The sequence below is a fragment of the Pygocentrus nattereri genome, chromosome 8 (genome assembly GCF_015220715.1).
Source record: "Pygocentrus nattereri isolate fPygNat1 chromosome 8, fPygNat1.pri, whole genome shotgun sequence".
NCBI classification, from domain to species: Eukaryota; Metazoa; Chordata; class Actinopteri; order Characiformes; family Serrasalmidae; genus Pygocentrus; species Pygocentrus nattereri.
This window is the reverse complement of record NC_051218.1, coordinates 11,123,325-11,148,832: the sequence shown is the minus strand read 5'-3', so window position 1 is coordinate 11,148,832 and position 25,508 is coordinate 11,123,325. Positions and strand designations below refer to the sequence as shown.

Below are 25,508 nucleotides of genomic sequence, written 5' to 3'. Positions count from 1 at the left end.
GGTTTATGTAATATTTTATATATATATATATATATATATATATATATATATATATATATATATATATTCAGATTGACCCTCCATGACGTAACCACCATTTGATACCATTTTCTTTTTTCTGTTAAGCTGTTATTTTGGCTGTTGTTCTCTACTTTCACCTTTGTCTGTCTTTGAATACACTGTAGAATGTTTGTGCAGAGTTTTACATACAAACAGAACTTAACCACTCTGTCATTTTTTAACTACAGACATTATGGCCAAAGAATTTTAGTCTGTTTTCAGCAGCTCTCTTCTCAGCTCGATCTCATAGATAAATAGATGGACGGATGGATGGATGGATGGGTAATTGGATGGATGGATGGATGGATGGATGGATGGATGGATGGATGGATGGATGGAATCCAAAAAATTACTAGAAGATACAGAGAAATTGGGAGCCCTCACAACCGAGCTAGACACCAAAACTGTCTGCATCAGATAAACAGCTCTTAAAGCTTTCGCCTTTGAGAGAGAGGAGAAAATTAATCTCAGCTCTTAGTTCAGATCTGAAAAATTCCACAGGTGTCTCTGTCCATCCTTCCACGGTGTGAGTACAACTCAACACTATGAGTCTATAATGATGTCAAGAAGCCATCGCTGATAAAAGGAAATAGACCAAAAAGAAGAAAAGTTGCATTAGAACACTGAGAACTGAGATGTGGAGTCCAGATCTCAGCATCACTGAATGTGTTTGGATTTACTTGGATTATGAGAAACACAAAATGCAACCAAGTTCTAAGACTGAACTTTGATTTCTTTGACAAACTGCAAGCAAGTCTTCTGAAAAGAATGGGAGCTGTAATAAAGACAAAGATTAGACACAGTAAACACTGAAAAAATGATATTATGTTTAGTTATTGAGGCCTCTGTGTAATTTTCTGTTGAATATTTGTTTCTGTGTTTCTCCTGATCCTAAAAATGAATATCTTGTACTTAATGGCTGTTTTGACTTAAGATTAAATATATGAAGGATGGTGTCTGACTTTTGCACAGTATTAGACAGAGATAGACAGACAGACAGACAGACAGATAGTTCTAATACACCAAAAGGTATTTTATTTACCTGCTATTTGTGTATCAGGCTCATATATAAGAAGATTTTGAAAACATTTTATGTATGGTTTTATGCATCTATAAATTTAGCAAGTTTGACATGATTTAATCCACATTTGCCTGTGAGCTGTAGCTGTCGGGTGGTTTTAGGAGAGCTGTAGAGGGAAACTCCTGTTTGTCTGCAGGGATCATAATTAGGCCATTGTTTTGAAGCACTGAATGATATGATGACTTATGAGGTTGAAAGTTAAAAGCTCACTGGTGACTGTGTGCAGCTGTGTTCCTGTGGGTACCGAGCTGTCAGTAAGTTCATATTTTTTTATGAGAAAGGGAATCGAGGGAATGCAGAATAGGTAAACAAGAATGCAGAATCATCATCAAGGCATTTGGGCGGAATGAGCAGCAAGCGGAGCTCCTTATTGTGACTGAGTTAGTGAGAATTGGGTTCTAGCCAGTAATGGATTCAGTTAGAGCACCCTGGTGTGACCCTGTGAACAGAACAGAAACAGTAAAGCATGAAGCTGAAGGTTTACTTTTCTGTTGTGTCATCTGTTTCCAGTCTCATGCTTGTTCAAACAGTGAGTCTCTTCATATAGTTTGATTTTGTTTAACACTGCGCATGTGTTCACCTAGGTCAAACACACACACACCCACACACACACACACACACACACACACACACAGAATCTCACTCTTTTCAGATTGCAGTGACAGTTGTTAACAGTACAGCGTGTGTGGACCTTGATTAGTTGGACGTCTTCCATGCTGCATGCGTCAGACTGCAGGAATGCTCCCATTCATGGCTTTCCTTTGGACCAGTGAGTGCGGGCTGCTCACCCCCTCATCATGCTTTCTGCTGTTTTTGGTCAGAAGCAAACATATCAAAGGACAAATGGTAGCACATTAGGACACATTCAAGAGCTTCAAAAGCTTGCAGTGTGCATTTATAAGAAAAGGCTGAATGTAGAACAATTACAACTTCACAAGGCAACTGTAAAAAGACAAAGAACTTACAGTTTATGATCTTATGAAAACCTTGTTGCCAAAAAATAGTCTTGGGACAGTCTCTAAATACGATTTACATCTTGTTTTATTTATTATTTTGTATGAGATTTGGTACATAAATTTGTCATTTATTAATTCATATCCAGCTGAAAAGTTAGAACCACATAACAGCATGTTTACGAATTGAGACTCAAAATGAATTAAAAACTTAAGTAAGGCAAGTAAAAGTACTGAAACATTAGTGTCTCTTTTCTTTATTTAGGTCACTCTTTAGTATTTTATTTAGGTCAGTGTTTTGTCAGGTATGTCTCCTCTTGTGAATGGCTACCTGAAGTCTTTGAGGTATGGAGTGCATGTGTTCGAAAACTGATGCTCAGCCAGTGTCCTCAACGTTTCCTGTATCTTTTAATGACTTTAGTACATTTTTCACCCCGATTGTGGAATTTTCAGCGTTTCTGTAATCTTTCTCACACTCTTTATTACCAAGAGACGTTATTTTGTCAGCTTAATTCAACTCACTACTAATTCAACTCAATATAAGCCTTGTTAGTTTTATGACTTCCTCTGTCCTTCAGAATGTAACTGAAATTCAGAGTCAGGTGTGTTGCATGGTAAATTCCAGATCTCCATGTGTGTGTATGAATTGGTGTCCAAACATTTGCTTGGAAGTTCCCATGGAAATGGGCTTCCATTTTGAAATAAGTTGTGCTTAAAACAAAACCTTGTAACTTTAAAATGGTAACTTTACAAAGAAGGAAAAAATGCACCTTACTTTTAATGTAAGTGACTGAAACCAGACTTAATTATAATAATGAAGTAATTTTGGGCCATTTATTTTGTTTCATTCCCCATGAAATTTGCACATAATATAAAGGGCAACAGGCATTTAAATTATATCAAAAACTGAAAAACAACAAAAATGGGTATACCAAGTTTTGTTCTGAAAGCAGCAATCAGTGTTCATTTCTCAGAAAAAAACTACAACATTACAATAAAAAATCATTTATTAGTGATTTAACATGTGAATTTATTTGTTTAATCATTTCCAGTCTCTCATTGCAGCCCAGTATTATTTGTTGTTATCATCTAATACCTGCTTTGGTTTATCAGTGTTTATTAAGTTACATCATGACATTTAACAAATCTATGTGATCTTCCTTAGTTGGCCATTTGGTTGACAGTTTTCACCCTTACACTGAATCTTTTAAACTCTTTAATCTATAAGCAGTACACAGTTAGTGGGGGTTCATATGTTTGGTATGCGTTATTAGTGCAGCGCACATTTCAGCCACACAGGTCACATTTTGCACTTGTCATGCACGTAGCCTACATCTGGCACTATATGTCACAACAGAAGCTCAAGAAGGAGCTGGGGTCTGTCAATAAAGAATGTAAATAGACCTCCTACCACCTGTGTTATGATGCCTGCTTCACTGCCTAAGCTGCCATTGTGAAAATTGTTGCTCCTCGCTTGTGGTGGGTATTTAACATTTCAGCAACATTCTTGTGGTCTGACAGCTAAACCTGCACATTCTCATTATGGGTAATATCTGATTTGGTTTCATGTCAACAGAAGCACTTAGAATACCTTGATGATTGTATTTCACTTACATCACTGGCCAACAGAGACCCTCTTCCCTCTATAATAAGCTGAACAGCATCAGTAGAAGGTGGCAGACAGAAAACAGGAGTCAGCTGTACAGCATTCAGTCAACTGGGGATGGTTTATATCACAGAAAAATAATGGCTGTTTTAAAGAGCCCCACTTGGACCTCTCAGAGGCTCAGAGGAAATCACTTATTTCACTGCAGGTCTAGGCCCTTTGTAGACTCATGCCCCAGCTGCTCCATGTCTGTCTCTAGCTGAGGGTCCTCAAGAATACAGCTGGCCATGTTCTCACTAGGAGGGAAGGATGTAAAGGTCCCTCTCTCTCTCTCCCTGAATCAAATCAACGAACCAGTCGTTTGGAATATCTACTGGGTTGCATTGCTGAGTTGAGCACTTGCCATTGTCCTGTTCCAAGCCTGTTCAGGAGCACTACAATGCCAGATTGAAAAGCATGTTGGTGGGTGTAGGTAGAAGGAGGCCCCTGGCCTGTTGTGTCATAATGAGGAGATGCAGAACAGTGAAATCATACTACCATTTCAAAGCCTGGAAGCACTGTTTCAAAGGATATAATCATTGTTTTGAAGCTGTTTTGTTGCAGATACCTGAATACCATGATTCTAATTCAATGCTAGCTTCAGCTCTGAAGCTTCTTAGGTTTGAAATAATTTGTAAGAAGTTATATAATATAAATGATAGAAAATTGCAATAGATGAATTAATAATAACCAAGAATACTGCAAAACATTGAGAGTAAAGTTGTAATAAAAAAATTAACTTTTACTTGAATAAAAACACTTAAAACACCTACCTTTTAGTACAAGGTAACACATAATACTTTAGTCTGCACTGTATAAGTTACTATTGAATAAAATAGCAACACTTATTTATATGACCAAACATTTGAACTGTGTATGTAAAAACATGTTTACAATCAAGAAAACTGTGTACTTTTGTGGTGTTGCACAGGATCTAAATGACTTGTCCTGTTTTCATTTCATCACATTACTGTATAGCGTGAGTGAGCAGTTAGAGATTGGAGAATGATTACTTTAATGTGTTTTCGTCTCCCTTTAATGACGGAGTGGTTGCAGATTCCAGTGTCAGCTTGTCCTGTGGTCTACTTTCACTGCAATCCTTTACTTTGTTCTACACTTCTGTCATAACAGTAAAGTAATAAGTGTCTAAAAGAGTTTAGCTCAATACAGATATAAATATGTCGAGTGTAGCTTTTTGTGTACAGTCAGCTTGAGAAGTGTGATGTGAACATGCAACAAAGGCAACAACACAACTCTGCACCCATTTTTGGAAGTTCTTTCCATAATCCACCACGTGACACATGTCTGTCCTGCTCAGACTGTGCAATTATGGACAAATCTGACTGAATCCACCCAAGAATATAGACATCAAGTCATTTAGAGGAAAACAGTCAGTGACTGCCTGTTGTGGTTTTATCTGTAACATCGTTCTCAGAAGTTCTGAATGTTGATGATTCATCATTAAAATCCAGATTATTTACCTAAAGTTGATGGCTACCTGTGCTAAAACTTGATTTTAGCTACAGCAGTTTAGAATGAAGGAAATCATTGAAGCTTGTGGGGGGGGCATGTCTAAAGCTCCTCCTTACAATCAAACATGCTACAAATTTCCATGTCTACCTTCTGCTTCCTGTGATGTTTTCACACCGCACCTCCCCAGTCTCCTCCCTGTTCTTCAGTGCTGTTTCCCAGTCAAGTTTGCACATCAAGGAGGGGTTCTGGCCTTCTAGCTTAAAGTAGAAGCCTCTCAGTCCAAGTTCTGGTCCAAACTGGTAATTAAGCAGTGCTTCCCTTTTCACCTACTCAAATAAAAAATAAAATGTGTTTTCGATCTTTTTTTTCACGTTTTTCTCTGTACATCTGTTCATATCTATTCTGGTAATAGGTGACACCTGTCCAGGATTTCCCTGGATTGTCCAGGTTGGTTAGTTTGATTGTCCAGGAAAAAAGAATTCAGTTCCTGGGTACAAAATGTCTGTGAATCCAAGCATTTTCATGTGCTAGTATTTCTTGTGAAATTTAAATGACATGTTTTATAAAGTCAAACCATTTATATACAAAGAATGGGTTTGGTGTGTTCAAATTACCCTCAATGTTGGGACAGTTGTTTGGGAGAGGTGCACTGCTGGTGTCATGTTTAGGCAATAGGCAGCACCTCAGTGCAATAACTGAGAAGCTGAACTGACATCTATTTACCAGAATCTGTATCCTTAGTATAACTACCTACTTAATTTAGTAAAAAAGTATCAAGGTACTGATTGAGTGTCCAGAAACTTTACAAGGCTACAGGGGTCACACTAATTCTTATGCTGCAGGCCAAAAATTAATTAATAAAAGGTGCTATTTTAGCTTATTTATCACAAACACTGTGGTCCAGAATGTAGATGATGAAGAGATGTTGTGTGATCTTCAGTGCATATTTTTTCGTGCATATAACTCCCCACTCCAGCTCACTTTCAACTATGTGGCTAATAGTCTGTACACATTCTAACTTATAAAGTTCACACAAAGGGTATGCAAAATAGACTGAACAGGACAACTGCTGAAACAAAGATTGAAAGAGCACAGCTCCACAGCTCTGGGGTGGAGGAAGGGTGTTGCCAAACGATAATGCAGACTTTTGCTGCGTTGTGGAAACCACTAAGGTCTCCAGAGAGTTCTGACACTGAGTGACGCTCTCTCTCTCTCTCTTTGTGGTATCTGCTCTTCACCACTGTTTCACTGGCTTAATCCAATTAGACGGCGAGCTGCCAAGGCCACAGCTCTATAGAGTGGTAAACAGACACCTCACGCTGTGTCTGAATGATTAGAAACAAACATGGCCTGTTATCTCCACCCAAACAAAACCCCCACAGCCAGAGCTGTTACGCCTGGAGACATCTCTGGGATTTTCGTGTGAGGATTTAGATCGTTTTGAAAAGATTCTGAAGTCAGTGAAATGATCCCCAGCTGTGAAAAGTCTGGGTTTGAAAAGCACTGAAATCTTCATTCACGTAACATACATTGAAAAATGATTGAGTTGCAGTGGCTGAATCTCTTTAAGCACCACACACAAAAAACCTCTCATCATTTCCATTTTTTGTACTCTAGCCCAACATCGGACGTCTTGGCCTGCCTCATGGTCCATCAGAGGAGAAGGTTGCCGTGGTTGCTGTGGATGACTGTGATGTTGCCATGGCTGTTCGCTTTGGTGGTCAGATTGGAAACTACACCTGTGCAGCTCAGGGCACCCAAACAGGCAAGAAGAAGTGAGTGTGAGGCAGATGGTCTCTCTTTGCTTTTGTCTTCCTCACTGATGTAAATAGTATTTAATAAAAGCAATATCTAAGTGAAAAAAACAACCGTAAACAAACTCCTTACTGTAAATTTAGCCGATCAGCCTGATTGAACGTGTTTTCTTCTTCACTTTTACACTAGACCTGCAGTGCTATTGAAGCTAATAACACTCTACCAATTAGCACTATACAAACTGCATAACTAAATCATCATACACCTGAAGCACACCACATCCAGTTCTTACATACTCCCACTGTATACTGTACTGTTATCTAAAACATCCACACAGTAATGTTTCACAGCTAAAACAGTACTAGCAACCAGAGATATTCACAAGTAGCTTCATGTCCAAATCAAATCTTCATGCTCTGACATGCGAGTCGAGTCTCAAGTCTTTTGAAGTTCGTCTCGTTATTAGTTGCAGGAATTGCATTTTACAAAAGTGACCTCCATTAAAATCTGTCAGGTTCCACGTGGCTTTAACTAACAACCATTTCATTACAGAAGAAACCTTCAGCCTGTAGGACAGAACTGAATCACTACATGCAGTAACAAAGGCATTTAAGTAAAAGACGTAAAAAAACTTGAAATGGTTGATAAGCCTGTAGTTTGTATAACTGGTGCACTAGCTAACTAGCATAGTAGCTAATCCATCTGAAGTTTTAGTAAGTTTTAAAGGAATGTAATCTGGAATTTACTAAAATTAGCTATTAGCTAACAACTTCTGCTAGATTAGCTATTGTGCTAGCCAGAATACTCAATAACCAACTACATACTAGCCAACTGTTTTCCTTCCTTTAAACATCGCATTTACTGCATGTAGCGCCTTGTTTTGTCCATTAGACTGAAAGTTTAACATTAATGGAAAGCTTGATATTTGGATATTGAACCTAACACCCCTGCATGCTCTGGGAGAAAGACATTGCAGTCACACATTGAAGGCTGGAAATGAAAGGTTTTATTTATTTTCCTAATTAAATCATTTTTGTTGGTGTTTTTCCTTCCCAGGATGAAATTTCACGTTTCTTAAGTCTTGAGACTGTGTCGAGTTGCCTATCAGTTAAGAGAGAGTCCAAGTTGAGTCAGTGCCTCAAGACCCCATATCTGCAGGCAACCATCTTGAAGCATGAATTTTGTCTAAAGTTTTTTGGCCATTTGTAGAAATAACAGTATGTCATACAGTGTCAGAAACCACATAAGAAATTTCAGACAACAAATATGTCTTAGCTGATGGACTGCATTTAAAATAATTACTCACTAAACCGCTGCTTTAACTCTGTGTACCCTTTCACTGAGAAGTCAACTCAATGAGACATGGATTCTAACATATGCTGTGAGGACAAAAGATAATAAGTACTTTTCGCTGTCTTTGTCTGCCAAATGTCAAGTCAAGTCAAGTGGTCTATATGGGTCTATATTGCTTGAATTTAGACACACCAATCTTGTACACACTCAAGCACATTTTGTCTCTCTCAGGCCCTGAGGTCTGATATTTGGCCTGAACAAGACACTGTACAGGAGGGCAGACATAAGAGCTGGCTTAGGCACGCTAACTGCAGACTGGTGTTGAATAGCTCATCATTACAGGAGATTACAGCGCATTCCCTTGTTCTCCTTTCACTCACGGCCCTCTCTCTCCACTAATCTCTCCGGATCTGCGTTTACTCTTATGCCAATCCTGTCTTATGGACTTCACTGTGCAAACACACTCTGAGCTGATCTAGGCTGAGGTTCATCATTGTTCTTTAATGGTTTCTCAGTTTGACTGAGATCTCATCAGATCAGACATGACTGGGTAAAAACTTATAGCACAGTAAATGGAAGTCCTTGTGCTGTGATTGTCTGCCAATCCAAAGACCTGCACTTCAGTGAAATTTATGAAGCTGCAAGTAGTTTGCAGATCATTCTACTGAATTAGTTCAAAATCAGAGTTCAAAACACATTTGGGACTTTTAATTGACCTGGACTTTAGACTAAAATCATTTTGCTTTGAATAACCCTGTACCGTAACTATATTAGTTTTTTTAAGCAAATGATTGAACATTCTGTTCTGTCATTATGAAAATAAGTATAACATTACCGAAACTTTGCCAAATGTTTTGCTACTGACAATTTTTGCTGATTTTAAGCATAACTAAAAACGCTAACCAGTACATGACTAGCAAATACAGTTTTACACGCATAAGATCATAATATTCTTCATTAAAACTCAAAAACATTTACTTAATTGCAAAAATATGTGTTTTGATAGTGACAATGCTTTAGGTCATACACTGATTTTCAGTCTTTGGGACACATTACTGGGATTTAACTGCTCACCATTTTCGCCATGAGGGACAGGGATTTAGTCTTACTTTCTGCTCTAAAATGCAGAGGTGTGGCTAAAATAAGGCTCTGCCTATGGACTAAAACTCTTCTGCAGGACAGCATTGTAAGTAATGTTTTCTAATTAAAAATTAAACAAATGATAAATAAATGTAACTTAATTTGAAAAGTAATAAAAGTATCTTTAAAACACAAAATATTGGTATTATTTTCACATGTGGAACTTTAGGGGTTATGGTTTGGGATAGCCACCTCCAAATAAAAGTATCCTATAAATATATAATTATATAAAATATATATATATATATATTTTTTGTATATATTTGGATTTGGCTCATTATTATCTTAGTTCTTTGGTTAAATAGATCATGACATAATTTATATAATATATAATTTATCCTTGTAAATACACTATTTTGCCAAAAGTATTCGCTTGTCTGCCTGCACACACATATGAACTTAAGTGACATCCCATTCTTAATTCATAGGGTTTAATATGATGTTGGCCCAATCTTTGCAGCTATAACAGCTTCAACTCTCCTGTGAAGACTTTCCACAAAGTTTAGGAGTGTGTTTATGGAATTTTTGACCATTCTTCCAGAAGCGTGTTTGTTAGGTCAGACACTAATGTTGGATGAGAAGGCCTGGCTCACAGTCTCCATTCTAATTCATCCCAAAGGTGTTCTACCGGGTTGAGGTCAGGAGTCTGTGCAGGCCAGTCAAGTTCTTCCACACCAAACTCGCTCATCCATGTCTTTAGGGACCTTGCTTTGTGCATGGGCGTGCAGTCATGTTGGAACAGGAAGGGGCCTGCTCCCACAAAGTTGCAAGCATGAAATCCCCATGAAAACCCCATACCATAATTCCCCCTCCACCAAACTTTACACTCGGTGCAATGCAGTCAGACAAGTATTGTTCTTCTGGCACCTGCCAAACCCAGACTCGTCCATTGGATTGCCAGAGGGAGAAGTGTGATTTGCCACTCCAGAGAACATGTCTCCACTGCTTCACTGGCTGAGTTGCTATCATTCCCAAACGCTTCCATTTCCTTTATTTAGTAGCGAGGAAATTTTATGACTAGACATGTTGCGCACGTGACATTCTATCATGGTACCTTGCTGGAATTCACTGAGCTCCTGAGAGTGACCCATTCTTTCACAAATGTTTGTAAAAGCAGTCTGCATGCCTAGGTGGTTTTATACACCTGTCTCCATGGACGTGATCGGAACACTTGAATTCAATGATTTGGACGCGTGACTTAATACTTTTGGCAATATAATGTATCTAAAGTTTGAAACTTAATTGTTTTTTAATAGTTTTTTTTTCTGTTGGAGGGCCTAACTGCATGTTTTTGGACTGTGGGAGGAAACCGGGGACCACAGTTTAAACTAATGTGATAAAATGCTCCAATTTATTTGTTCCTCTGCCAGTACCAAATCCCATACCAGCGCTTTGTTAAGACATGCATATTTAATCATAGCAAATACACAAATATATAGATACATCAGAGGCTGACGTACAGTAGTGGAGATGATCATACACCAAAATTCTGTTTAGGCCTGTACACATTTTTAGCTCTTCAAATTATATTGTCCTAGAGGGCTTACAGTTTTCTGTGTTGCAATTGTACAATAACCATGACTAAAAGTATTGAATGCAAACTGGTCATGTCTGAACAATGTCTAGTTAATAAGGTTATATGGAATTGGTGCATTAGTACTATGAACTTCTGCTAATATACAGTATCTGGCTAGAAATAAAGTCCATACCAAGTCCAGAACTATGGCTCAGTGTAGCACTGTCCAGTTTCGTGCCTTTTCTGTTTCTACACTCCTAATTTTCAGCCTCTTCTTAGCAGATGAACATATAGTCTCTCAGCACTCAGGCTGATTTGGGTTATTAATCTAATAACTACACTGAGAGTTGTGATTAACAGTTCAACTAGGAGCAAAAAGCGCAGAGCATGTTCCACAGCATAATTTTAGTTATCCAATGATGATTTGAAATTTCCATCATATTCTACATCTAATTGAGATTAAGTCAATTTGAGCTGTGTTATAGTATTTGGCTGGGCTATATCACTAGAGCATTTCGCTGTATGGTACATTTAATAGTGCTTAATCCAAATCTGAAAGCCTTTAGTTCATGTGATATTTAGTTTTAATGGGTTGTTTCAAATATGGCCTTTTAAACTTACTTTCCGATTGAGGCCTGAAGGTAAATTTTTTGGTATAGGATAATACTGCGAACGAAAGAGCCTTTCTGTCTGACACATGATGGAAACTGAATAGCACACCTAAATACTTTCCTTACACAATTGTGAGGATGTCTGTAAATCTCATAAATACACATCAATATTGCTGTAACTGGGCCATAGATAAGGTAATTTGGGAAGTGCATGTGTGTAAGGTAATTTTGTGCCCTGAGGGAAATGCATGTGTGTCTTCAGGTCTCTGGACCTCACAGGGCCTCTCCTTCTGGGTGGAGTTCCAGACCTACCTGAGGATTTCCCAATACGGAACCGTGACTTTTTGGGCTGCATGAGGAACCTTATCATTGATAGCAAGCCCATTGACATGGCCAGCTTCATCGCCAACAATGGCACTGCTGCAGGTTAGATGCTGTATATTGCTCTTGAAGTCTAAGTCACATCCTTCTCTGCAGAATGCGGAACATTCCTTTCTTGATTTCAGCATTTGTGAACTTGTCATGAGTCATCCTTTAAAGAGAGCTTATCTGTGCTCTTCCAGGTTGTCCAGCTAAGAGCAATTTTTGCAGCAGGAGTGCATGTCACAACGGAGGAGTGTGTGTGAACAAGTGGAACACACATGCCTGTAACTGCCCGCTAGGCTACGGGGGAAAGAATTGTGAACATGGTAGGAGAATCTTTGTTTCACATTCAAAACTTACATGTATACACAGAAACACAGTTAAAGCCATACCCATTGACAATTATTTGGGCTATGCTACATCACTTATTACATTATTTGGGATATACTGCAGCATTTATTGCATTATGTTTGCTGTGCTACATCATGCTGACTCCAAACAGTGTGATTTTGAAACACAACAGTCAACAATTACAACAATTAAAGCTCCTTTCATCACCCTGCTAGAAAAAACAGCCTACATAGCTGTTCACCAGCAAAACCAGCACGTCGCTGCTGTCGGAACAAAACTTTGTAATTCTATTTTGTGATGTTTTTTCGACATAATTTGAACATTCCTTCAGTCCTTTATATTGTCTGTAAATTTCATGATTATTGGACCAAAAGAAATGGTGCAAAATTACTTGTCTTTACTTTGACTTGACTTAAAATCTGAATACATTGACTTACATTCAAAGTAAACTATGTTTTTTTCTTTACATTGTCTTTGCTCTACATTCATCGTATTGTTTTCTTTTCAGTTTTTGTTCATCAATCTTGCTTTGGTTTGTTTGGCAGTACAAGCAATTGTAGGCAAAACTGGCAGTTGCCATTATGTCCTGTCACAGTGGGTCTTGTCACACCTCAGTAGCTTGTAGCTCGTTAGGTATAACGCAAAGTCTGGATAAAGTTTCCCAGTATGTACTTAGGCACAGGTAGAATAACTCTTTTTTCTGATTGAATGTTGGTGGTTCACATCCCATGTTTTAACCTGATCTCTTAAAAATAAAGGGGCTAAAGAGCATCTTTAATAAGAGGCCAAAAAAGCAATACCACATCCTGCTTGAGAAAAAAGCATAGACCAGCAAAAACAGTATATATTGTGTTTTGAATGCTGATATGCTGTTCAGCAGCAATGGGAAGCTGTTATGCCAAAAGCAGCATATGTTGTGTTTTTGATGCTGGTATGCTGGTCAACCAGCATGACCATGAAAGGTGACCAGCTAAACCAGCACCAGACCAGCATAAAACCAGCTTAAATCAGCATTTTTTGGTTCCCTAAAGAACTTTTTAATGTAAATTAGACAGTTGAAAGAATTTCCACATCAAGTAAAGTTTCTACAGCAGTTAAAAGTTTCTCCTAGAAATACGTCCAGGCCAGGAATTATTTAGACACCTTCCTTTTAAGAGTGCAGAGAGATGGCATTTTTTCTTCTGATCACATTTTATTCACGGTTGCCAGAATGTGAAGAGAATTAAAAAAAAAAAATTTCTGACTTAAAATCGCTGACCCCACCTTTGATCATTCTTCTGATTTAGACACCTATAGCGGTTTTCATGTAAAGCAGCTTAGAAACACAATCTGCTTTCATACACAACTGAGAAGATTATATTGTTTTTTCCATTGCTGAGGAAAGTTATTCTGACTTTCCTTACATGATTTAATTTTACTCTCAGGTGGTTTGACTGTCCTGCATGACCTTGAAGGTCCCACCTTTGGGTTAGGTTTTGAGAGCCCTTTGGTGTTAAGCCAGGTCATTCTTTGGTGGCTTTTGACTGAACCTGTGTGACCTCAGTTTGCATCATACCGGGCGTGAGGGCAGGCACGGGCAGCGTGGCAACTGCTAAATGTGATAAAATGTACAGTTCAGTCAAGGGGAGGAAATTGGATCAAAATTGGCTTAACATTTTCAGAGAGCTTAGTTTGACCTAATTCCCTGAAGTCCACTGCTTGGTGTGGTCTGTTGTCTCATTGCACTTGACCAGGACTAGAGGTTACTCTCCATTCTAAAACTGGGATTATACATTGACATGTCATTCACATTTAACGACTGTGGTCCCACTAACACCTTAGAATGGCAGATTAAAATCATTGCAGATCATGTGCAATGAAATTTCACTCCTTTAGCGCTCTGTCAGCTATAGTGCAGAGTCTTGCGGTGGGATTGTGTTTACTGAGGCTGTATCTGTGTTATTTGTCATGCATTAAAGAGGTTTGCAGAGAGACAGAGCCACTGTTTTCAGGAGAGCATGCTTAAAAATTAAGGTGCTAAAAGAGCTCTAAAAAAGAACCAGAAACTATTTGATTACTGTTATTATTTATAGGTCTAAATTTCACTTTTTAGTGGTTAATATTGTAATAATAGCAGATTAAAACTTAGCCTGAGTATATGGCTGGACGGTCGCACTACCTGATCATTTTTTGTTTCGGTACACTGAAAATGTGCTCATATAAAGGAGGTATTGTAGGATAATATGATATATATCATGTATTTATTGACTTGGACACACTGTCACTGGACTCTCTAATGTCTCTAATGTTAAACATGTGGCCTAATCGCAGTGTCATGTTTTGTGAGAGAAAGTGCATCAGCTCAGACTTTCTCCTGTTGCTCCATTCTGTCTGGTCCTGACATGCTGAGGTAAAATATCTTGCCTCAAGCAGTGAGTAAGAATGCTGGTGGATTCTGATTGAGAAGCAGGGTCCTGGTTGACTGGAAAACAATTGGCAACTCACAGTCGGGATTAATCCTGCCTTGGTTCAGAAAACATGTTGCAACATCAAAATCCTTCTTTTCTTGTGCATGCATGGTTAATTAAGCTCAAATAATAGTACCAGTATATTACTATGTCAGAGCTGGATGTTGCATTTTGGAGATATTTTCTGGTCTGCTGTTGAAATGTTTTTCTCTCTGCAGTAATGCCCTCCCCTCTGCACTTTGATGGTCATGCCATGGTTTCATGGAGTGACCCTGATGTCACCATAGCGATCCCTTGGTACATCAGCCTGATGTTTCGCACCCGTAAAAGCACTGGCACTCTGCTTCACGCTGTTGCTGGGGAGCTGTCCAAATTCAGCCTGATAGTAAGTGTGTTTTCAACTACTGCTGACCAATTCAGAAACTGCTGAAGACAAGAACTGACTGAAATTAAGGAGAATCCTTGGGCTTTAGCAGTTCACTTCTTAGCAGAGCTTCTGTGGCTTGCAGAGCTATAACTTGCCCCCATTATTAAAGGAAGGATGTGTAGAACAGGCTCTTACGCTGAGTAAGTAGAAATATACTCCATCGAACAGCAGATATATTGTTCAGTTATTGGTCTTAAAAAGAGGAAGACAGGTATTAGACCCCTGGTATGAAGCCTTATTATCCAGTAACTACTTTGTCTTACTCTGTTACTGCCCTGAAACCACAGTGCAAGGTGTTATGGAACTAGAGGACTGAAGTCTAGACCAGTCAGCAAGTTCTTTGCATTTAAGGGGTTAAAAGAAAGTGTCTTAGCTGCTGATTGTATTTTATCATTTATCACTTGGTTTCTATAGCAGTCTCAGACTTTTTCTCTCTTTCTCTCAGGTCAGTAACAGGCAACTACGCTTCCAGGTGTTTCTGGGGTCTCGCCGGGTGGCTCTGCTGGAGTTCCTGCAGGTGCGGGTAAATGACGGGGAGTGGCATCACATCCTGGTAGAGCTCAAGAGTGGGAAAGATGGGAAAGACATCAAGTACATGGCCCTTGTGTCTCTGGACTATGGCATGTTCCAGGTATGTACTCGCCATGAGGTATGGTCCACAACATCCTCCTGTGGACACCTTTTTATTTTCAGACTAGAGCTGAAAGATTGATTGTTTTATATTAAAATTGCAATATCAAAAACTTTTAAAATAGCAAGAGTTGTAGTTTTAATTATAGCCTGCAAGTTTTACATGCAGAATTTTCTGTGAACTGTCTGCGGATGTGTTAGACCAATCAGAAGCACTCAAACACCCATGGGATGTGGGCACATGACAGTGCAACTCACAGTCTGATGCACTACATATTGCACTGAAGCCTGTAGGCAGATAAAATGGACAAGCTGGTGTTCTTGGCTTAAGAAAACAGGCCTGAACCTTATTTATAGAAAATACTCACAATTTAAATCAAAATCACAATATTAGTCCAAAAATCACGATATTTTCCCCAAATCATTCAGCCCTACTCCTGACTTCCTCCAGGTATTCAGTAAATATGGTATATGAGTCATTGTAATTGGTTCTAGGAATGTGAGTAATACTAAAACTTGAAAATTGAAAAAAAAAAAACCTTTTAAACAATGTAAAAACCTTAAAATTGCCAAAGAGGCAGTTCCGATTTCATTTCTTCTCTCTTCTATCTGCATTTAACAATGTATTTGAGATATTTGAGTGTGGGTGGTATTAGGTGACCTGTGTGCTGTGTGTAGAGGACAGTGGAGATCGGGAATGAGCTGCCAGGTCTGAAAGTGAGGGGGCTTTGGATAGGCGGCCTGCTGAAGAAGGATGGCTCTGTGCTCAATGGCTTTAATGGCTGCATGCAGGTGAATGCTGGTCAATTTTACTTTTTTATTTTTGGCCTCACCAGTCAAAACCTGCTAGCTACGTCTAGTGATGTCACCCTATCAAACATATATGCTCATTACCTCACACATTAACGGACTGTCATTGTGCAGGGTGTGCGGATGGGAGAGACCTCCACCAACACAGTGAACATCAACATACGGCAGGCTTTGAGGCTGCGTGTAAAGGATGGTTGTGACATACCTGATGCGTGTATGTCCAGCATGTGTCCCACGCACAGCCACTGCAGAGACAACTGGGCCTCACACTCCTGCATGTGTGAGCCAGGTAAGTCTCACTTGAGATCTGAATCTCACTGTATGTTAAATGAATAGAGCAGCATTTTTCTGTGTAGTCTCTATTTGAAGGATCTGTATCACATGGTTTCTTACTAAAGTTAGCAATTAATACTCATTACCTCATAACACATTTTTAAGAGAAGCCAATAGTAGTGAGCTGGCATTCCAAATGAATCAGTATACTGGTTGAAATTCTTCCCCACAGTTATACTGGTATGCCACAAATGAGTGCAGTTAATGCTGGTGCTAATACTAGCTTGTTTAGAGCCAGGGGTGTTTCAATGGAAATGAAAACTGAGTAGAGCCTCAGACATCTCCCAATGTCTAATGTGTTGCATCTGAAGTAGTCCACTTTGTTGTTGAGGCAGTCTTCTTTTGGTTGTCAGAAATTTGAATTATACTGTGATATAATTTTTTTTCATTAATAGATTTGATTAGGTTGAGAAACACACCTTTAGACACAAAGTTTGGAGAAAGGTGTGCGTGAGTCTCCGCTCTGCTGCATTTATGGAGCTTTTGTAGAACAAAGCTCAGACCTGCAATCATAATTGGCACTAAACACTAAAAAGAAGTTGGCAAAAATGAAAGACTGATTCAAAGAAGAAAATCTGAGTTTCCTGCCAATATATCAAATTACACTCCTGGTGAAAGGCTGGCGTGTAGGTGTGTGAGGGTATCTGTGTGTATTCATGTGTAAAATATCTGTATGGACGCTGTCTCCCTGCTGTGTGTTAGGTTACTTTGGGCGAGATTGTGTGGACGCATGTCTGTTGAACCCGTGTGAACACACATCCAGCTGCGTTCGCAAACCGGCCACCAAACACGGCTACACCTGTGAGTGTGGACACAATTACTACGGGCAGTACTGCGAGCACAGGTACATTTTCTCTGGCCTTCTCCACACTATGTTGAAGTGGGAGGGTTTATGTGGTTAAATGTGACACAGATCTGATATTTTAATGCTGTGTGAACACAAAGATTTTTTCAAATGAAATTTGAGCCACATTCGCATGTGTTTCAGTTCTAGAAGTGAGTGAAACACTGTGAAGTGTTATCTTCTCATTAATGACTTCTTTCTTCTTTTTTTCCTCGATATTTCAAATGAATTATTTTGCCTTTTGATCTCTTCCGTAAAAGCTTTCTGTAAGCATTAACAGTGTTTGTTTTTTCTTGTTATATAAACTCATTACTAATAGATTTAAAAATGAGATTATAACTATGAAAATAGGAGTAGAATAACTGTAGAAATGGGTATAGTTTATCTATCAAAATGGATGTAACATAACTATGCAAATGGATGTAGTTTACCAGTGAAAATGGGTGTAGTGTGTGGAATTTAGTGTAGTGTAACTATGGAAATGAGTATAGTATGACATGGAAATTTGGAATGGTTTATTTATGGAAATTAGTGCAGCATAATTATGAAAATTCATGTAGTATACCAATGGAAATGAGTGCAGCATAGTAGAGATTTGATTCCAGAATAGGGTTTTGAAGTAAATTTTTATTTTCTTATTTTTATTTCATGAATTTTTAAGTATGAGAACTCCTATTGGTAACCAAGCAGGTATGTAGCATCATGTAGACTACACCTCTGCTTTTACACTATATTTCCAGAAGTATTTGCTCGTCTGCCTTCACACACATATGAACTTGAGTGACATCCCATTCTTAATCCATAGGGTTTAACATGATGTCGGTGCACCCTTTGCAGCTAGAACAGCTTCAACTCTTCTTGGAAGGCTTTCTACAAGGTTTAGGAGTGTGGTTATGGGAATTTTTTACTGTTCTTCCAGAAGTGAATTTGTGAGGTCAGACACTGACGTAGCACGAGAAGGCCTGGCTCACAGTCTCAGCTCTAATTTATCCCAAAGGTGTTCTATCACGTTGAGGTCAGGACTCTGGTGCGCAGTCATGTTGGAACAGGAAAGGGCCATCCCCAAACTGTTCCCACAAAGTTGGGAGCATGAAATTGTCCAAAATCTCTTCCTTTCACTGTAACTAAGGGGCCAAGCAGAACTCCTGAAAAACAACCCCACACCATAATCCCCTCTCCACCAAACTTTACACTTGACACAATGCTGTCAGACAAGTACCGTTCTCCTGGCAACCACCAGACCCAGACTCATCCATCGGATTGCCAGACAGAGAAGCATGTTTCATCATTCCAGAGAACTGCTCTAGAGTCCAGTGGCAGCGCTTTACACCACTGCATTTGATGCTTTGCATTCCGTGATGTAAGGCTTGGATGCAGCTGCTCAGCCATGGAAACCCATTCCATGAAGCTCTCTACTCTGTTTTTGAGCTAATCTGAAGGCCACATGAAGTCTGGAGGTCTGTAGCGATTGACTGTAGATAGCTGGCGACCTCTGTGCACTATGCGTCGCCACTTTGTTATAATACCACTGACGGCTGGCTGTGGAATATTTAGCAGCGAGGAAATTTCATGACTGGACTTGTTACACAGGTGGCTTCCTATCATGGTACCACACTAGAATTCACTGAGTTCCTGAGAGCGACCCATTCTTTCACTAATGTTTGTAGAAGCAGTCTGCAGGCCTAGGTGCTTGGTTTTATACACCTGTGGCCATAGAAGTGATTAGAACACCTGAATTCAATTATTTGGATGGATGAGTGAATCCTTTTGGCAATATAGTGTACTTCTGACACGTGCGATTCCTTTGATTTTTGGGGGCTTTTGATGTCTCTTTCAAAGTGAAATGTGTTTCAGATGAGCTAAGTGTGCTGTTTTGTCTGGTGGCTTTGGGGTTTGAGCATGAAAATAAAGCATTAAGTACTCCTGCTTTTCCTTTTGGCGAAAGAAGAGAAGCATCTTCAAACTGAGTCGCCTCCACTCTGAGTGTTCACTCTTCAGCCGTTTGATGTTTGTTTTGCTTTTTGCAGTCAGTTAATATGCCCCATCTCTCTCTCTCTCTCTACCTCTCTCACTCACTCCCTCTCTCTTTTCTCTTTCTCTTTTTCCCCTCTCTTTCTGACACAAACACACGCTCAGAGGAGACCAGCCGTGTGCTCGAGGATGGTGGGGCTACCCAACCTGTGGCCCATGCAACTGTGACGTCAACAAAGGCTTCAAAAGGGACTGTAACAAGACCACGGGTGTGTGCAGCTGCAAGGTATGAGCTACAGAGGGTGCCTGTGAAACCTCAGGTGTCCTCTTCTTGTTTTAATGAATACTTTTGTGTATTTTATGAAAGGATGAATGTATTGCTCTGCTTTTATTTAATCTATAGTTGATGTAGTTCTGGAAATCTTGCAAATGACTGATTGTCTTGCTTTGAATTGGATGGATGTGCCAGGTTCTTGACATATATATTTGTATATTGTAATCATCCATTTCAGGCAGTTAAGGTTCAAGCAAGGTTCTTTACTGGCATAAAAAGAGCTGGTACATTTATATTGCCAACATTTTGTTTACATAATAATAAATAACACATTTCAGAATCTGTGAAAATGTAAAATAAGAGCTTTTAATATTAAATACTAAACATTAAGCAGTCCAAAAACTGACAAAACTGAGTTTAACTGAGTACATCATTTCTACATGAGTAAAATATACTACATTAACTCAACTATTGTGTAAAGTTTAGTGCTGCACCAAAGGTTCAGTCAAAAGAATTTATAAATAATTTTTACTGTAATGAAAATAAGAAATAGGTATTCACTTTGGTCTCCTGTGCCAGTAGTAGAGCACATTCAAACAGATTGAATGGCAGCGTACAAACAGTGAGTTGCCATATATAGCCAAAAAAAGTGTGTCTTGAATTTTCTTCTCAGTTTCAGGCTTTAATTTTCTTCTGTGCATGACTAGTAGGTGTAGTAAAGTAAATATTTTATTTATGTGAAAATGTTTTATGTCAATTCAAGTTTCAATACCTGACTTTTTATGTAAAAGGAAAGTTCACAAAGTAACTGATGTCTTAACAATATTCACTATGCACATGCGGTTGAAAGTGGCTTTAGTTTGTATTTTTTCTGTTTCTTGGCCTTTCAGGATAATTACTATCGCCCAGCTGGCAGTGACACCTGTTATCCATGCGAGTGTTTCCATCTCGGCTCTCAGAATCGGACCTGCGACCCACTGACCGGCCAGTGCCCCTGTAAGATGGGAGTAGTGGGACGCCAGTGTAACCGCTGTGATAATCCCTTCGCTGAGGTGACCGCCAACGGTTGTGTGGGTGCGTAACAGGTCAATTACAAAAACAAAGCAGCTAAATGACCAGGGTGGCCTTCATAACCATTCAGATACTCTTTGTGAAATAAACATCTGAATGAGCAGATAAAAAGGATTTTACATTTTATTCATATTTTGTAGTATATTATTATACAGATGAATGCCATATTGGTATATTGCAGGGATCAGCCAATGTGGGAATTCGGGGCGGATGCCAATATTTTATATTTTTAATGCATATATCAGTCGAAGCTGATGCCAATACATAACCACCTATAAAATGTAGGAACTGGAAATAAATAGAGTTGGATTAGCATTACAGGGAAATGTAATATTTATTTGTAGAGAGTTCCAAATGCAGTAAAATGAACAAAATACAGACATTGTAGCCTAATGTTCTGATTTTCAAACATTGGCTTGAATATTAGTCAATTCTAAGCATCAATAAAATGCTGATAATTGTTTTAATAATAATCTGTCAATGTTAATCTGATTTTAATATCATCATGCATCCTTTGTATATTAGTATATTGTATATTGAAAAATGTGTTGGAACCCAAAAACCTGCTTTGGATTGTAATTTATTGCAGCACACACAGCATGAGTCTAATGGTGTAGTGCTTTCATTATGAACACTTATACCACTTATGTGAAATACTTTCATGTCAATAATACTATTTGGTTGTGTAATGGATTACTAACTGAAGGCTGTGTTGTTTTTTAATAAGGTCAGATCATTAAGGGCCCATAACTTGGAAGCCTTGTTAGTTACACTAAACGACATTAGTTCCTTATTGTTAGCCTCTCTCTCTCTCTCTCTCTCTCTCTCTCTCTCTCTCTCTCTCTGTCTCTCTCTCCCACTGTTGCTCTAACTCTTATTCTTATTTAATGCTCTCTCCTAGTGGTTTATGAGGGCTGCCCTAAGGCCTTTGATGCAGGCATCTGGTGGCCTAAAACTATGTTTGGTGGCCCAGCAGCGATGAACTGTCCCAAAGGATCTAGTGGTGAGTTAACACCTAAGGTACCACAAGCCTCATTAAAAAACTAAAATAGCGGTGTTTATGTCAACTAAATCCTACAGCTGAAATGAAGGAAAGCCAAATAACAGTTCAGATGAAATGTTCTTCACAAATCAAAATCTGATGGTACACTTCAGATGAACCAGTGGCCCTTTCTGTTTTTAAACATCATCTGTAATCAAATAAATGGTTTTGTTCATGAGGATGGACATTTTTTTATCCATCCTCTTATTGCACTTTTCCTCTGTATGATCCCTGTAGGCACTGCTGTTCGCCACTGCAGTGATGAAAATGGCTGGCTTCCTCCGGAGCTCTTCAACTGCACCTCTCACAGCTTTGCCAAGCTCAGGAAGGAGGTGACTTTCTCTTTCCTTATATAGTCTTTATAGTAGGGATCTCAAACTACCAGCCCTCAGGACGGATGTGGCTCGCAAGACAGCTTCATACAACTCGTCACACATTTACAATTTATCCTAAAATCTGGCACACATTTTTTTTCCATTTTTCATTTGCTTCACCCACAAAGCACTGTGGCTGGTTGCCCAACATAAGCTATATAAACTTGGACTGGTGCTTACACTGTTACAAGCAAAAATAGAGTAAGAAGGCATGGTTGTAATTTAACTAGCTTAGCCATTTAGTTAAATCTGCCTTTGTGGATTAATTCATGATATAACATGAATGACATGATAGAACATTAAATACATTATCAAACAGATCCCCTGAAAACACAGATGAATAAACTGTTAAATGTAACCTTTGATTTGATTGAACAAAAATAATAAATCATAACGATAATAATTATTAGTAGTTGTAGTAGTTGTGGTCTGCAGTGATGGAAGAATTGGTAAAGAACATTGACTTAAATTGCTTAAATGATCATATATATTAAATAATTGAAATTAATACTTGGGGGGGGGCTTTTTTGCCATATTTTAGTTCATGTTAGCCAAAAACATTTGGTGAAAAAATTGAATGTTGCTAAAATTTATACTTGGGGAAAAAAGGGTTACTTTATTGCTGCATTTTAAACAACCCGCCCCCGCCCCCCCCTTGGAGAAGACCACCTGGCAGGTGGCCCCCAGGTTTATTTAAGTGTGAGAACTCTGCTTTAGAGCCTCTGATACTCCTCTCCACAGGTGCATTCAGCAAGCACTATAAAGATGTTATTAGGTTAAAGTAAACAATACTCAGATAACAGAAGTTGTCGATTCGGTCTGGCTTGTAACTTAACAAGTTCATATTGTGTTCAAGGTGTTCTTATATTTATGTAGCAACATGTTGTCAAAATCCTTCTCATATGTTCTGAGTTGTGCTAAAACCAGTTGGTTGAACTAGAATAAACTGAGCTCAAATTTGAAAACTGTTAATAGTTAAACTGATGCAAAAAGACCCATGCAACCACTTGCCCTTGACCCCCTTGAATGTTATACTTATTAGTCACCAACTGCTAGGAATTAGTAAGTAACTACTATAAATTATTAATTAACTACTAAGAGTTATTCAGGAACTACTATAAAACTACTATGTTATGAGAGTGAGGAGAGTGAGTCAGTCAACAGCTCACAGTTTGCTGTGTCTCTTGACTCAGGTTGAGGATATCCACGCTAACTCCTCCAGACTGGATGGTGAGCGGTCTAAAAGTCTGGTGGCTATGCTGCACACTGCCACTGGACACACACAGCACCTGTATGGGAGTGATGTGAGGACGGCCTATGAGCTGATGAGAAGCGTCCTGCAGAGAGAGAGCCTGCAGCAGGGGTTTGACCTGTCTGCCACACACGACTCCACCTTCAACCAGGTGCAGCACAGCAGCACTTTAGCTTAAGCCTTAAATGCACGGCTATTTAGTCAACCACTAATATGCAACTAGTGTGAAAGCAAGAATGTATTTTACACTTAGGAGGTTTAGTTCAACATAGGCACTGAAGTTCATAGACCTGGTGTTCTGGATTCAGATTAAATGACCATGGGCTTCTTGGGCTTATTGTCCAAATACAGAGGACAACACAGTATGAGGATTACAGTTATTAAGTGATTACAATAATATTCCATAAAGTTTGCACAATTTTTTGGCCATAAAATCTTCAGGGTATTTAAAAAAAAAATTTATAAATAAATAAACAAACAAAAAATGTTTTTCAGACTCTTCACAAAATAACTGAATGAAATTTGAGATTTTCTGATGTATTGAAACCTTTCTCAAAGTGAAAGGCTGTATGATTTGAAGAACAAATCTAATTGTGCCTTTTCTGACCATTATTGCAATGCAAATATTATTCTAGAAATTAAACTCCAAGTCTTTTTTTTTTTTTACCTCACATCATTTTTTTAGGCTTTGATGGTAATTGTAGTGTGTACTGTGACTGGGAGGTACCTAACCCCCAACTGCTTCTCGGCTGCCCAACACTCCAAGCAAGTGTGCTCACTGCTCCCTAGTGTGTGTCTTCACTAGTGTGTATGCAGTGTTTCACTGAATGGATGGGTTAGATTACAGAGGTGAAATATCCCCGTTGTGGGACGAACAAGGATCACCTAATCTAATCTAAAACTAGACCCTCACATACCTGTAATAATGGGAAGTAAGGTTATAAAGTGGGTTGTCAATACTGCTGTATTTTCTGATAATTCTAGGACATTGTTAGAGCGGGCAGTGCTATACTGGACCCTGAGAATAAGGGTCATTGGGAGCAGATTCAGCACTCGGATGGGGGCAGCGCCTCTCTACTGCATCATTTTGAAGAGTACAGCAGCACCTTAGTGCAGAACATGCGGAAGACCTACCTGAAACCTTTCACCATCATCACCAACAACATAAGTGAGTACTTCAACTACTACCTTTAACCAACTTCTAGCCAACCTACTTGAATTTTTAGACTGTTGATGCTGTTTTTTCAGTACGTTATATTGGTTTCCTAAAATAAAGCATAATGATATATTCACAGTAAAGCTTATAAGGCTTCCTTGTTTCACTCAGTTGTTTCAGTGGACTTCCTGGACTCCTCTACTCCAGACCAGTCAGCGCTCCCTCGCTTTCAAGAGATACAGGAGGCCTATTCCAAAGAACTGGAATCCTCTGTGTTTTTTCCAGACTTATATATCAAGCCAGCAGACAGCACAGGTAGATATCAAACCTTCTCACTTCTATTTTAAAGCAGTGCTTCAGTAGAAAATCAAATTTGCACTATTTTCCCCTCAGATACAGTCAGTCTGCCAGACATGCTTGGTGTCAAAGTTTAGTTTTGCGCTGCACTTATGAGGCTGTTGTTGCTAACAAGCAATAGAGGCTCATACTATTCACTCCCCAGCACCCTGTTTGAATTTTGTTTCTGTGATGTCACAAAACCCAACACATTTACATTTCCACTTATTCAGTTTAAGTAGTTATCAGGCATGTTTGTGTCTGGACTGCTTTTTGAATGAAAATACAGCACAGCCAATC

At 38.9% G+C, this 25,508-nt stretch overlaps 1 protein-coding gene across 1 annotated transcript in view; it reads left to right on the top strand.

Moving 5' to 3' along the window:
• celsr1b (cadherin EGF LAG seven-pass G-type receptor 1b) overlaps positions 1 to 25,508 on the top strand; it is an 82,682-nt gene that overhangs the window by 40,346 nt on the left and 16,828 nt on the right. Inside the window, exons 6-20 of the mRNA XM_017690253.2 lie at positions 6,830 to 6,987; positions 11,790 to 11,953; positions 12,091 to 12,216; positions 14,907 to 15,073; positions 15,561 to 15,746; positions 16,424 to 16,537; positions 16,670 to 16,844; positions 17,591 to 17,732; positions 19,869 to 19,989; positions 20,868 to 21,051; positions 21,950 to 22,051; positions 22,328 to 22,422; positions 23,658 to 23,867; positions 24,701 to 24,884; positions 25,044 to 25,187. Of these exons, the coding sequence (XP_017545742.1) occupies positions 6,830 to 6,987; positions 11,790 to 11,953; positions 12,091 to 12,216; positions 14,907 to 15,073; positions 15,561 to 15,746; positions 16,424 to 16,537; positions 16,670 to 16,844; positions 17,591 to 17,732; positions 19,869 to 19,989; positions 20,868 to 21,051; positions 21,950 to 22,051; positions 22,328 to 22,422; positions 23,658 to 23,867; positions 24,701 to 24,884; positions 25,044 to 25,187 (2,272 nt within the window). The remainder of the gene's footprint in view (positions 1 to 6,829; positions 6,988 to 11,789; positions 11,954 to 12,090; positions 12,217 to 14,906; positions 15,074 to 15,560; positions 15,747 to 16,423; positions 16,538 to 16,669; positions 16,845 to 17,590; positions 17,733 to 19,868; positions 19,990 to 20,867; positions 21,052 to 21,949; positions 22,052 to 22,327; positions 22,423 to 23,657; positions 23,868 to 24,700; positions 24,885 to 25,043; positions 25,188 to 25,508) is intronic.